The sequence below is a fragment of the Erythrolamprus reginae genome, chromosome 3 (assembly GCF_031021105.1).
Source record: "Erythrolamprus reginae isolate rEryReg1 chromosome 3, rEryReg1.hap1, whole genome shotgun sequence".
In the NCBI taxonomy this organism is placed as follows: Eukaryota; Metazoa; Chordata; class Lepidosauria; order Squamata; family Dipsadidae; genus Erythrolamprus; species Erythrolamprus reginae.
The window spans coordinates 239,899,560-239,913,325 of record NC_091952.1 but is presented as its reverse complement, the minus strand read 5'-3'; the positions used below and the strand labels follow the sequence as shown (position 1 = coordinate 239,913,325).

The 13,766-nt window shown below is 38.0% G+C and overlaps 1 protein-coding gene across 1 annotated transcript in view; it reads left to right on the top strand.

Annotated features, from left to right (window-relative positions):
- Positions 1-13,766, top strand: part of TAF2 (TATA-box binding protein associated factor 2) — an 84,237-nt gene that overhangs the window by 19,759 nt on the left and 50,712 nt on the right. The window contains exons 10-15 of the mRNA XM_070748238.1: positions 302-387; positions 1,973-2,108; positions 5,016-5,170; positions 7,416-7,530; positions 10,884-10,993; positions 12,282-12,347. Of these exons, the coding sequence (XP_070604339.1) occupies positions 302-387; positions 1,973-2,108; positions 5,016-5,170; positions 7,416-7,530; positions 10,884-10,993; positions 12,282-12,347 (668 nt within the window). The remainder of the gene's footprint in view (positions 1-301; positions 388-1,972; positions 2,109-5,015; positions 5,171-7,415; positions 7,531-10,883; positions 10,994-12,281; positions 12,348-13,766) is intronic.

Below are 13,766 nucleotides of genomic sequence, written 5' to 3'. Positions count from 1 at the left end.
CAAATTTTCAGCCTGTTTTTTTTTTGGGGGGGGGGGGTGCATCTTCAAAAAGTACTGTTCACAACTTTCTGAAATATTAAATTACTCTAATTATACATTTTCATGCAACATTTTGTTGTGCTTGGCTACCTATTTAATATATAAACCAACAAAGTATTAAGTAAGTCACTTTATTTTATTCTTTTTGTTAGTTTCTATTGTTTTAAATGTGATCTTATATTCTGTGAACCCCCTTGAGTCACCATGGATGAACAGGCGGCAATATAAATTCAAATAAATAAATAAATGTTTTGCATTTCAGGAACTAGACAAAATAGTGGCATACGAATTAAAGACCGGTGGTGTCTTACTGCATCCAATCTTTGGTGGAGGGAAAGAAAAGGACAAGTAAGTTTAATAAACAATGGATAGGGTTACAGGACAATTAATATATGCCTATTAGAATAGTAATGAGAAATTGACCCTAGCGCTTAAGTTATTTCTATTGGTGGGTCCTTCTGAAGGACCGATTTGGTAACCATCTTTATTGCATCTATGTGTCTGTGAAACTGTATTACAAACTGTATTGTACTGTATTAACTAAATATACATTCAGAACCTTTCCAGTGAAAAGAAATAGGTTCAGTGATGAAATGAAAATAACATTTGACTATTTAACTATTAATATTATTGTATTAATTAGAGCATAAGGAAAAAAATGAGTGTTTTGTTTTATAGCAAGTGAACAAGAGTCTTGTAATGCTTAAGACAAAGTTTTTCTAAGTTTCTTTTAAGTTATACATTAGTTCAGATGTAAGTTTGTGAAAATTGTCGATGTCCTTTAGTACCGTTGTCAGAGAATCAGATCTGAGATTTAAAGTCTACTTATACATTTGATGTACAGTATATTATATCTTTGGTGTTTTTTTGTTCTAGCTGTTTACAGTTAATTCACTGTTTTAAACACTTTAAAATTCTAGTGATTTGTTTATATACTGCTGTAAAAGTCAGCAATAGTATTGCTATATCTGAAGTACTGTAGTTTTATACAGTGATCTTAACAATTCCTGGCTTCTTGAGTAGAATAGAATAGAATAGAATAGAATTCTTTATTGGCCAAATGTGATTGGACACACAAGGAATTTGTCTTTGGTCCATATGCTGTCAGTGTACATAAAAGAAAGATACATTTGTCAAGAATCATGAGGTAGAACACAGTGATTGTCATTGGGTACAAATAAGCAATCAGGAAACAATTTATATTAATCAATATTAATATTAATTGGAAGGATACAAGCAACAAGTTACAATCATAAGTGGAAGGAGATGGGTGATTGGAACGATGAAAAGACTAATAGTAATCGTAATGCAGCCTTAGTGAATAGTTTGACAGTAGTGAGATAATTATTTATTTAGCAGAGTGATGGCATTTGGGATAAAAGTGTTCTTGTGTCTAGTTGTCTTGGTGTTCAGTACTCTATAGAGGTGAGTGCCACAGTGGCACACAGAGCAATATCTGATTGCATGTGAGCCATTGCCCTAGCTAAGCTCCAATGTGCATGTGTATGCTAGCCAGCTGATTTTTGGCTTGCACAGAGGCTCTGGGAGGGTATTTTTAACTATGATAAAGGGGAATAACGAAGCACTTTTTAAAACTGCTCATATATTGTATCATTATGCTAGTAATATTCATGTAAAAGGAAATTACTGGGTTTTTTCAAAACAGATGTAAATCTTTTATTTATTATTTTGATTCTAATTTAAAATCCCGCATTTACTAAGTTCTCCAGAAGTTAATAAAATAACATGCAATAACGTGCAATAACATGTATTCTGTTTTGAATAGTCTAGATCTTTATAGTTAATGCTATGTAATTCATGAATTAGTAGAAAATATGTCTTTTTATTTCTGTTGTAGTCTCAGCTGCAATATACAGTATTTTTCATATAAAGTATATCATCAATGAAAAATTATCCTGCTTTAATTTTCCAGCCCTGCAACCCATTTACACTTTTCTATAAAGCATCCTCACACGTTATCCTGGGAATATTACACCATGTTTCAATGCAAGGCCCACCTAGTTATGAGACTGATAGAAAACAGAATAAGCATGGAGTTTATGTTACAAGTAAGTATTTGGATCTTCTATTGATATATATCTAATTCCTTTAAAATTGGCCTTTTGTTTCTTTTCTATTTATGACATACTAAAATGATTGATTTCAGTGCTTTGTAATTTATAAAATTGTTCCCATTCTACACAGACATACTCTCCCCATTAATGCTGAGAGATTATTGCATACTAACTGTCTGTCGAGAAAATGTGGAGATTCTTTGCTTAAATAAGACCCATAACCAGGTTTGAAGTTGGTTAATTAAAAAATGCACACCAGAACAACTGGACACAAGAACAGTTTTTTCCCTGACGCCATCACTCTGTTAAATAATTCCCTCAACACTGTCAAACAATTTACAAAGTCTGCACTACTATTAATCTTCTCATCTCCTTCCACTAATGACTGTATGACTATAACTTTGTTACTTGTATCCTTATTATTTATATTGGCTGGTTCCTAATATGATTTGATTATTTATTTGTACCCGGACTATCATTAAGTGTTGTATCTTATGATTATTGACGAACTTTTCTTTTATGTACACTGAGAGCATATGCACCAAGACAAATTCCTTGTGTGTCCAATCACACTTGGCCAATAAAAAAATCTAATCTATTCTATTCTATTCTATTCCTGATTAAGAAGAATGGTTAATCGACAACCACAGATGATGCTGGGTTGTGTGTGTATGTGTGAAAATTATCTTTGGAAACAGATAGCTATTTTATAATGTTTGCTCAGGAGAAAACTCAAATCCTAAAAAATGCTTGTCATATTGATATTTGCTTGAATATTGTTCTATTTCTTACAGATGAAATAGGTCAGCGATGACAAACCTTTTTTTCCTCGGGTGCTGAAAGAGTGTGCGTGCATGCTATCGTCACGCGCGAGTGCCCACGCCCATAATTCAGTTTCTGGGGAGGGTGAAAACAGCTTCTCCCACTCCCCGGAGGGCCTCTGGAGGCCTGAAACAACCTGTTTCCCAACTTCTGGTGGGCCCAAGAGACTCGTGTTTCACTCTCCCCAGGCTCAAAAGGCTTCCCTGGAGCTGGAGGAGGGTAAAAACGCCCTCTGCTATCCCCCAAAGCAGAGGTCTCCAAACTTGGCAACTTTAAGACTTGTGGACTTCAACTCCCAGAATTCTCCAGCCAGCAGAGCTAGCTGGAGAATTCTGGGAGTTGAAGTCCACATGTCTTAAAGTTGCCAAGTTTGGAGAACCCTGCCCCAAAGGCTCCCTGGAAGCCAAAAACACCCTCCCAGAGTCTCTATGCAAGCCAAAAATCAGCTAGCCGGCACACACATGCATGTTGGAGCTAAGCTAGGGCAAAGGCTTGCGTGCCAGCAGATATGGTTCTACATGCCACCTGTGGCACCGGTGCCATAGGTTCGCCATCACTGAAATAGGTCATTAGCCCAGCATCTACATTCTGTTGTCTTGACATTTTTCTCTAAATCTAGATACCATGGACATTTTTTTAAAAAAACAGTCCCTTACAGTTTGAATTGTTTTTCTATACACATCCAAATTTTCTCTTTCTGTCTACAATGGCAAAGGCTGGAATCAGACTCCTCTTACAAAACTGTTACGCTCCTTGTTGATGTAAACAACTGAGCCTATTCTATTTTCCCCATGGAAACAGTTTTAAAATAAATGGAAGGCTTTTAGAAGCATTTTTTTTTCTTATTTTATATTGGACACTGATTGTATAAACAGTGATGTACTAAAAGGAATCCTGGAATATAGACTGCATTAATCCAAATATGAGAATTTGTGATAAACAGTTAGGGAGCACTCTTGCCTGTCGTCAGAGACAGGAAGTTTCCATTAGGCTGATCCAGCATGACACTATTTATGTTTGATTTGTAAACAGGATGCATTTTGGCACTGATCTGATAGTTGCAGGCATAATGAGATTGTACAAAATAGATGTGGTTTGAAGCTTTGATTTCATTTGTGTCTTGAGCCAGGGATTAATTGAACTCCGAGTTCAGTAAGCTTACTAGCTGTATTTTCACAACATTAATCTATAAAATATAATTGACAATAGATGAATTCACACAGTATGCTTAGTTCAAAAAGTAAAGCATTTTTTTTTTCATGGAATACTGAAACTTGATGTTTCTGATGCTCTCTCCTTCATTTTGTTTTTCATAGAATGTTTAAAAGCAGTACAGTGGTACCGCTACCTACAAACGCCTCTACTTACAAACTTTTCTAGATAAGAACCAGGGGTTCAAGATTTTTTTGCCTCTTCTCAAGAACCATTTTCCATTTACAAACCCAAGCCTATGAAACTAACTGGAAAAGGCAGGGAGAAGCCTCCGTGGGGGCTCTCTAGGAATCTCCTGGGAGGAAACAGGGCTGGAAAAGGCGGGGAGAAGCCTCCATGGGGCCTCTTTAGGAATCTCCTGGGAGGAATCAGGGCCTCCACCCTCCCTGTGGTTTTCCCAATCGCACACATTATTTGCTTTTACATTGATTCCTATGAGAAAAATTGCTTCTTGCAAACTTTTTTTCTTAAGAACCTGGTCACGGAAAGAATTAAGTTCGTAAGTAGAGATACCACTGTACTAAACTTGGTTTAAAAAAAAAAAAAAAGAACAGATACAATACAGAGGAAAAGAATCAAAGTTTACTGCAGATGTTAACTTTTTAAATGACAAAGAGCTGACACTAAGGCAGAAATCATTAAATATAGGGAAAACAATTCTGCTAATTATTCTTAATTAGTTAAATTAAATGCTTTTGGTCTGGTTCTATATTCAACAGGCAAATGTGATTTTTCAGTTTCCAACACTCGAATGTCCCTTTTGTTAAAGGGTACACAATTATATTATTGTCATTTGCATGTTTCAAGGTTAAAAATCTGTTACATGAAACTGATCAATTTTCTGAATCTGACTTAATTTCACCATAGGTTTTCAACAAACTGTTGAGTCTAGCTAGCACAGCTTCTTCCCAGAAGTTCCAGTCTCATATGTGGAGTCAGATGCTGGTGTCTACATCTGGGTTTTTGAAATCCATTTCCAATGTGTCCGGCAAAGACATTCAACCTTTAATTAAGCAATGGGTGTATCCTTTTCCATTGTCTGTTGTTGGGCTACTTACACGAAGGTGAAAAATAACTGTTCTTAGGACAATCTAAACAAATAGCGTAAGATATGAAAAACTATCTTTGTAATATTGTTCAAACCGTTATCTCTTTTTGCATGGACCAATCCCATTTTTGCAGTGGTTTTATTTTGTGGTTAAATATTTTATGGTAGTGGCTGAACTTTGGAAGGAGTATGACATCTCTGAAAAATAGAAGAATTCTATTAAAATTCAAGACAATATTAGCGAAGAGTTCTTGTAAATCTTTGTTTCAGATTAAATTAATTTATTGTCATTGCACCTCGTACAATGCAATTAAATGCAATCTGAAGTTAGTTGGGGGAAAGATCAAAAGCAACATGAGAAAATATTATTTTACTGAAAGAGTAGTAGATCCTTGGAACAAACTTCCAGAAGATGTGGTTGATAAATCCACAGTAACTGAATTTAAACATGCCTGGGATAAACATATATATATGAGCCGGGGTGGCGCAGCAGGTAGAGTGCTGTACTGCAGGCCACTGAAGCTGACTTGTTGATCTGAAGGTCAGCGGTTCAAATCTCATCACCGGCTCAAGGTTGACTCAGCCTTCCATCCTTCCGAGGTGGGTAAAATGAGGACCCAGATTGTATGCTGGCTCTGTTAAAAAGTGCTATTGCTAACATGCTGTAAGCCGCCCTGAGTCTAAGGAGAAGGGTGGCATAAAAATCAAATAAATAAATAAATATCCTAAGATAAAATACAGAAAATACTATAAGGGCAGACTAGATGGATCATGAGGTCTTTTTCTGCCGTCAGTCTTCTATGTTTCTATGTTTCAGTGTATATTTAATATTTACCTTTTGGTGTTATCCTTAACACCAAAGCACTTGTGGCAATGCATACTAGTAATTTAAGTCGCTATGCAAGTTGATTGCATGGAATGATTGGTACAGATCTTGAAACTTGCAAATCTGTTTGGTAGTTCTAATATCTTACTTTGGAGATTTTACCTAGTTAGTGAGAGTACAATAACGTTCATAAAATGAAATACAATAACATTTTTGCTACCACTACTTGTTAAAGTAGTGTCTTTGGTTATTAAAATGCGGAATTGCTGTCAACCTCAGTCTATTTACTCCTTGTTTAGTGACTCCCTTTTTTAGCAACTGCTCACAAAGTTCAAGTACTCTCCAGCTAACAACCATTCGTTCAACGACAGTTCAGTTACAGCACAGCTGAATGAGGTGACAGGCACTCGACATTGTAGCTGCTATGGTGTCTCCGTAATCATATGGATCAATCTGGGCGCTTGCAGTTATGACATCACAGTTTCAGGTAGTCATGTGATTGTGATTTGCAACCTATTCTTCCAGCTTCGCACAAGCCAAATCAATAAGCAAGGTGGAAGGGAATCAATAAATGGTAGCCACGTGACATCACACTTATTTTATTTTATTTTATTTATTATTAGAGTTGAAAGGGATCTTGCAGGTCATCAACTCCAACCCTCTGCTCAAGCAGTATATGCTGTAAGCCGCCCCGAGTCCTCAGAGAGGGGTGGTGTATAAATCCAATGAATCAATAATTAATTAAATAAATAAATAAGTCTTAAGTGTTCAGCTCTGGAGACCTCACCTACAAAAAGATACTGACAAAATTGAACGGGTCCAAAGACGGGCTATAAGAATGGTGGAAGGTCTTAAGTATAAAACGTATCAGGAAAGACTTCATGAACTCAATCTGTATAGTCTGGAGGACAGAAGGAAAAGGGGGGACATGATCAAAACATATGTTAAAGGGTTAAATAAGGTTCAGGAGGGAAGTGTTTTTAATAGGAAAGTGAACACAAGAACAAGGGGACACAATCTGAAGTTAGTTGGGGGAAAGATCAAAAGCAACATGAGAAAATATTATTTTGCTGAAAGAGTAGTAGATCCTTGGAACAAACTTCCAGCAGACGTGGTTGGTAAATCCACAGTAACTGAATTTAAACATGCCTGGGATAAACAGATCCATTGTAAGATAAAATACAGGAAATAGTATAAGGGCAGACTAGATGGACCATGAGGTCTTTTTCTGCGGTCAGTCTTCTATGTTTCTATGTTAAGTGCTATTGCTATTATTATTGACATATTCATCAGGGAAGACCACCCTTTCAGAGCCCCAAATAACCGAAACTTGTGCAATGCAGTTAAGTCTGTAAGCTTGAAAAAAATATATTTTCCTATAGAGTTTTTGCAGAGATCAAAACAGTGTGGTCAAATTTTATGGCAGTTTTGCGTTTAATCGAAAACGAAATGTACTTGAATTAGAAATAAAGCAAGACTATACCTCTCCTGGGACGCAGAAATATGTGGTACGTTTACTTTTTGTACATTTTTTTCTCTTTAAAATCTGTCAAAATAGTTAAATATTGCATTATAATTCCTTTTGTATTAAGTTACTTCTATTAAATTAAGTTTCTACTTTATTACCCTGAACCATCTCTGCAGAATCATGGCCCTCACTTAATTTACCGTTTTTTTCGGGGTATAAGACACACTGGAGTATAAGACGCTCCTTAGTTTTGGGGGAGAATCTGCTTACTAGGGATTCATCTGGCTAGTGTCCTTAGTCAACCACATTATTTTATCCTCTGGTTAGGGCTTTAAAAAAACCTTTATTCGGAGAGAGTAACAATGAAAGCGCTTGCAAGGCAGTTAGAGCTGGGAACATCTGGTTAGGGCTGGATAGAAACATCTGGTTAGGGCTGGATAGAAACTTATTCAGAGCAAGTTAGGGCAATGAAAAAAGCCCTGCATAGACTTAGGGCTTGAAAAACATTCTTCGCAGAGAGAAGCAATGAAAGAGCCTGCAAGGTAAGACCTGGAAAGATCGTTAGCAGCTAGTTAGGGCTGGGGGACGGCTACATTCAGAGTATAAGACGCATCCAAATTATCAGCCTCTTTTAAGGAGGAAAACGGTGCATCTTATACTCCAAAAAATACGGTAATTTAAATGCTCCTTTCATCTCTTGTTAATTAAAGTCTATTATCATTTTAATTTGTTAAGCTCTAAGCCTATGTCCTTTTTTTTCCTGTTCACCTGTGAAATATTTTCACTTTCTTTCCTTTATTCTTTATCTGGAATACCATTCCAGATGTGCTCCAGAGTCAAGAATACAGGTAGTCACTTGATCACTAGCAGATGACAGTCTCGGCAGTCCCAGTGGCCGCCATAAACTATGGATAAGTGTGTTGTTAAAGAAGGAAAAGATGGGAATTCCAAGTAAGGAGTGCAGGGATGCCATGAAGAGTGTGTGGGGAGAGGAGTGAAGACTTGGGAGGGCCAGTGGGGAGTGCTAGTGGTGAGAAAAAAAACCCAGGAGTGACTTAACCAAAGTAACATGAAACTTTCTCTGCCGGCTTCCCCATTGACTTTGCTTTTGGAAAACTGACAGAGAAGGCAATCAGCTGTCCGTGATTTGCTGCAATGGCCAGAACCTTGAGGACTAGTCGTGTGTCTGGTTTTTTTCAGCGCCACCATAATTTTGAACAATCACTTAATGAATGGGTGTAAACCGAGGACATAGCTGTCCATAGTCAATATTTGGTCAGATAGAGTCAGACAGAGCCGGGGTGGCAAAGCAGATAGAGTGCTGTACTGCAGGCCACTGAAGCTAACTGTAGATCTGTAGGTCAGGGGTTCAAATCTCATCACCGGCTCAAGGTTGACTCAGCCTTCCATCCTTCCGAGGTGGGTAAAATAAGGACCTGGATTGTGGGGGCAATAGGCTGGCTCTGTTAAAAAGTGCTATTGCTAACATGTTGTAAGCCGCCCTGAGTCTAAGGAGAAGGGCGGCATAAAAAATGAATGAATAAATAAATAAATTTGGGCGGCCTATAAATTGCAGGCAGGCCAGAAGGCAGAAAGAAAGAAAGAAAGAAAGAAAGAAAGAAAGAAAGAAAGAAAGAAAGAAAGTTTGGTACAGTGTCCCCCAATCTTTTCAGCACCAGGGACTGGTTTTGTGTGAGCTGGTTTTTCCGCAGACAGGGAAGTGTGGTTTCGCTGCCTGGATCTCGTGCATGCACAGATGGGGCTTCATTCTCACGACCTAGTTCCTGGCGGGCGGCAGACCAGTGCTAGTCTGTGGTCCTGGGGTTGGGGGACCCCTGGTTTATGGAGCAAGGGGAAAAAAAGACAGTTGAATGTTTCTTTGCATGAGAAGAATGCTGCATGTGTTACATTGGATTTTATCCAGGTGTTATATAATACTTCCAATTTTATTTACGGCCTAGGGGCCCAAAAGCAAGTTAGAAATATAATCTAAACTTGGTATTAGATAAAACGTTTTTACAAGTAAAATAGTTAATAAATAAAACCGCAACTCATTGATTTGTTGTTCCCATTTTTATAGCCATAGTTAAAAATCTGGGCACTGCAGTCTTTGGATTTTTATCTGCAAGTAATTTTTCACATACTTCTCCTCATTTGGATTTTACTTGTTAAGCTGTTTTATCTAATGCCAAGTTTAGATTTATTTGTAATTTGCTTTTGGACCTATTGGATGTAAATAAAATTTGAAATACAATTCATTCACTTACCTTCAGCTCAGCCTTGCTCAATACTGAAGTAAAACATAGGGGTAAATATTGAAATTTATTTAACTTCTGGCCATTTTGTGTATGTTTTGAATGTAAAAATATGAGCTAAAAGCCTACTTTTTAATATGTAAAATAATGACGGTCAATATGTAAAGTAATAAAGTTTTTCTTCAGCAAGAGATAGCTGACAGGGTAAATATATTAAATATGGGATTCAGTATTGTGCAGTAAACATGTTCAAATAAGGCACTTGGGGAAAAGGAATCCTCAATCTGAGTATTGCATTGGCAGTTCTGTGTTAGCAAAAACTTCAGAAGAGAAGGATTTAGGGGTAGTGATTTCTGACAGTCTCAAAATGGGTGAGCAGTGTGGTCGGGCGGTGGGAAAAGCATGTAGGATGCTTGGCTGCATAGCTAGAGGTATAACAAGCAGGAAGAGGGAGATTATGATCCCGCTATATAGAATGCTGGTGAGACCACATTTGGAATACTGTATTCAGTTCTGGAGACCTCACCTACAAAAAGATATTGACAAAATTGAACAGGTCCAAAGACAGGCTACAAGAATGGTGGAAGGTCTTTAGCATAAAACGTATCAGGAAAGACTTAATGAACTCAATCTGTATAGTCTGGAGGACAGAAGGAAAAGGGGGGACATGATCGAAACATTTAAATATGTCAAAGGGTTAAATAAGGTTCAGGAGGGAACACAAGAACAAGGGGACACAATCTGAAGTTAGTTGGGGGAAAGATCAAAAGCAACATGAGAAAATATTACTTGACTGAAAGAGTAGTAGATCCTTGGAACAAACTTCCAGCAGACGTGGTTGGTAAATCCACAGTAACTGAATTTAAACATGCCTGGGATAAACATATATCCATCGTAAGGTAAAATACAGGAAATAGTATAAGGGCAGACTAGATGGACCATGAGGTCTTTTTCTGCCGTCAGTCTTCTATGTTTCTAAATTCAAACTTCTCCTTATCCTTAAAGCATGCTTAAGTGTCAAATGACAGTTTCTTCAGCCTCCTCTGTGAAGGTGAGGAGGGTGTCAGTGGAAATGCCCATCAGGCTGTCATAGATCATCATGACTGCTGGTACTTGATAACGATGCATCTTTTTCAAGGGTCCGCTTAAGGTGACGGTGCAGGAGCTTGATGGATCTTTCAACCACACACTTCAAATAGAAGAAAACAGCCTCAAACACGATATACCTTGTCATTCAAAGAGCAGACGGTAGGGTTTTTACCACCTATACAATTGCATGCAATGCCTATCTCAAGTGACTATCATAAATTTGCTTTTAATGATTTTGTTATTATTAGACATGTTTTATCAAGTCTCAAAACCATGGTGATGCTGCATTGTCCAGTATCAACGTGGCAATATGAAAAAATAGTCTTTACTCAACGAATACAAACATTAACGTTTTGCAAAAAGTGATTAAGGCAGCATTGATGTCTACAGTTTGATTTGGGTCTTCTGCCATTGTTTCGACACAATGAATACACTCTACTCACCCACTCCAACCACTCAAAGAATCTTAGTTGTAAGAAGGTATTGGTCGCTAATATGTACTTCAGATCGTGCAGAATGCAGCTGCGAGAGCAGTCATGGGCTTCCTCAGGTATGCCCATGTTACACCAACACTCCGCAGTCTGCATTGGTTGCCGATCAGTTTCCAGTCACAATTCAAAGTGTTGGTTATGAACTATAAAGCCCTTCATGGCATCGGACCAGAATATCTCCGAGACCGCCTTCTGCCGCACGAATCCCAGCGACCGATTAGGTCCCACAGAGTGGGCCTTTTCCGGGTCCCGTCAACTAAACAATGTCGGTTGGCGGGCCCCAGGGGAAGAGCCTTCTCTGTGGCGGCCCCGACTCTCTGGAACCAGCTCCCCCCAGAGATTAGAACTGCCCCTACCCTCCTTGCCTTTCGTAAACTCCTCAAAACCCATCTTTGTCGTCAGGCATGGGGGAACTGAGATATTTCCCCCGGGCCTATATAATTTATGTATGGTATGTTTGTATGTATGTCTGCTTAATAATGGGGTTTTTAAATATTTTAAATAGTAAATTATTAGATTTGTCATGAACTGTTTTATTGTGTTGTGAGCCGCCCCGAGTCTACGGAGAGGGGCGGCAGACAAATCTAATAAATAAATAAATAAATAAATACTTCTGTTTTCCTTTCGGAAATCAAAAGGTTATAAAACAAGATTCTGGATAGCCCGACAGCCCAAACTATTTGCAGACAAATAAAGCTATTGCAAAAAGAAAAAGAGGCAACTATACAAGGAAGTGTGCAGGAGAAAAATAAGCAGTTGCCACAGAAATAAGAATCAGCAAAAATATGTCAGAATGCCCAATTTGATTGACAACCTAATCATAAGCTGCTCTTTCCTTTGTGTAGCCGTGATTTGTTTCTTGATTTGTTACTTGTGTAGCCGTGATTTATATTTTTTATAACATGAAAAGACCAAAATATGATTCAACTGTGCATCTCTTACTGGTTTTTATGCAGCAATAAGAAGAAAAAAATTCCTTTGATGAATGGAGAGGAAGTGGACATGGATCTTTCTGCCATGGAGTAAGTAAACTTACGAAAGGCAGAAAATTTTAAAAAATCTTGATACAGCACTTTTAAATACATAATAGAATATTAAGCCGTGGTGGCACAGTGGTTGGAATGCAATACTACAGACTAATTCTGCTGCCTGCCGACTGCCTGCAATTCAGCAGTTCGAATCTCACCAGGCTCAAGGTTGACTCAACCTTCCATCCTCCCAAGATGAGTAAAATGGGGACCCAGATTGTTGTGGGCAAGAGGCTGATTCTGTAAACCACTTAGAGAGGGCTGTAAAGCACTGCAAAGTAGTATACAAACCTAAGTACTATTATATTGCTATTGATCCAAATATCTAGTCATTAGTGTAGGGCAGCGGGCCCCAAACTATGGCCCGCAGGCCGGATGCAGCCCGCTGAGGTCTTTTAACCGGCCCGCGGCAGCACCCGAGATTTTACCGATCGATATAATAAGAGAGAGAAAGAGGGAGAAATAAAGAGGGAGAGAGAAATGAAGGGAAGAGATAGGGAGAGAAAGGGAGAAATAGAGAGAGGGGGAGAGAGAGAAAGTGTGAGAGATACAAAGAGGGAGAGTTAGAAAGAGAGTGAGTGAGAGAAAGAGAGAAGAGAGAGAGAAAGAAAGAAAGAGAGAGGGACAGAGAGAAAAAAAGAAAGAGAAAGAGGGAGAGATAGAGAGGGAGAGTGAAAGGAAGAGGGAGAGATGGAAAGAGAGAGAAAGAGAAAAATGAGAATATGGTGGAGGGAAAGAACGAGGGAGAGGAAAATGAAACAAATGAGAGAAAAGGAAGAGAGAAGTGGAGAGGAAGGAGGGAGGGAAGGAAGGAGAAATGGAGTTTGTTGATTTAAGTTTAAATTTACTTGTTAATAAAGAAGTATAAATTACTTTATTACTTAATTATTAATTACTTATTACTTCTTTATTTTAAATATTGTATTTGTTCCCATTTTGTTTTTTTACTTTAAATAAGGTATGTGCAGTGTGCATATGGATTTGTTCATAGGGTTTTTTTATAGTCCGGCCCTCCAACAGCCTGAGGGACAGTGAACTGGCCCCCTGTGTAAAAAGTTTGGGGACCCCTGGTGTAGGGACTTTTCCTTTCTCTGATTGTGCATTCTCACACCTCTGGCTTGAAAGGGATGTTCAAAGTACAGAGACTTGGAACATTTGATAGTTTGGAGAGCCAGGAACTGTTTAATAACAGGGCTAACGTAAGTAGAAATCGAAGTGTTCAAAATGTCTAGGAATGCTGTTGAATTTGATTATGTGGCATGAAATAATTACCTCCCCAAATATCTTCATATAATAACTTAAGCCAATTATCACATTCTTTCTCACTTTGAGTATAAAGAAGTTGAATCAGCCACGTTAAATTTATAATTTTTCCTGTTTTAAAAAATTAATACTCTAAAAGTATCATTTGGC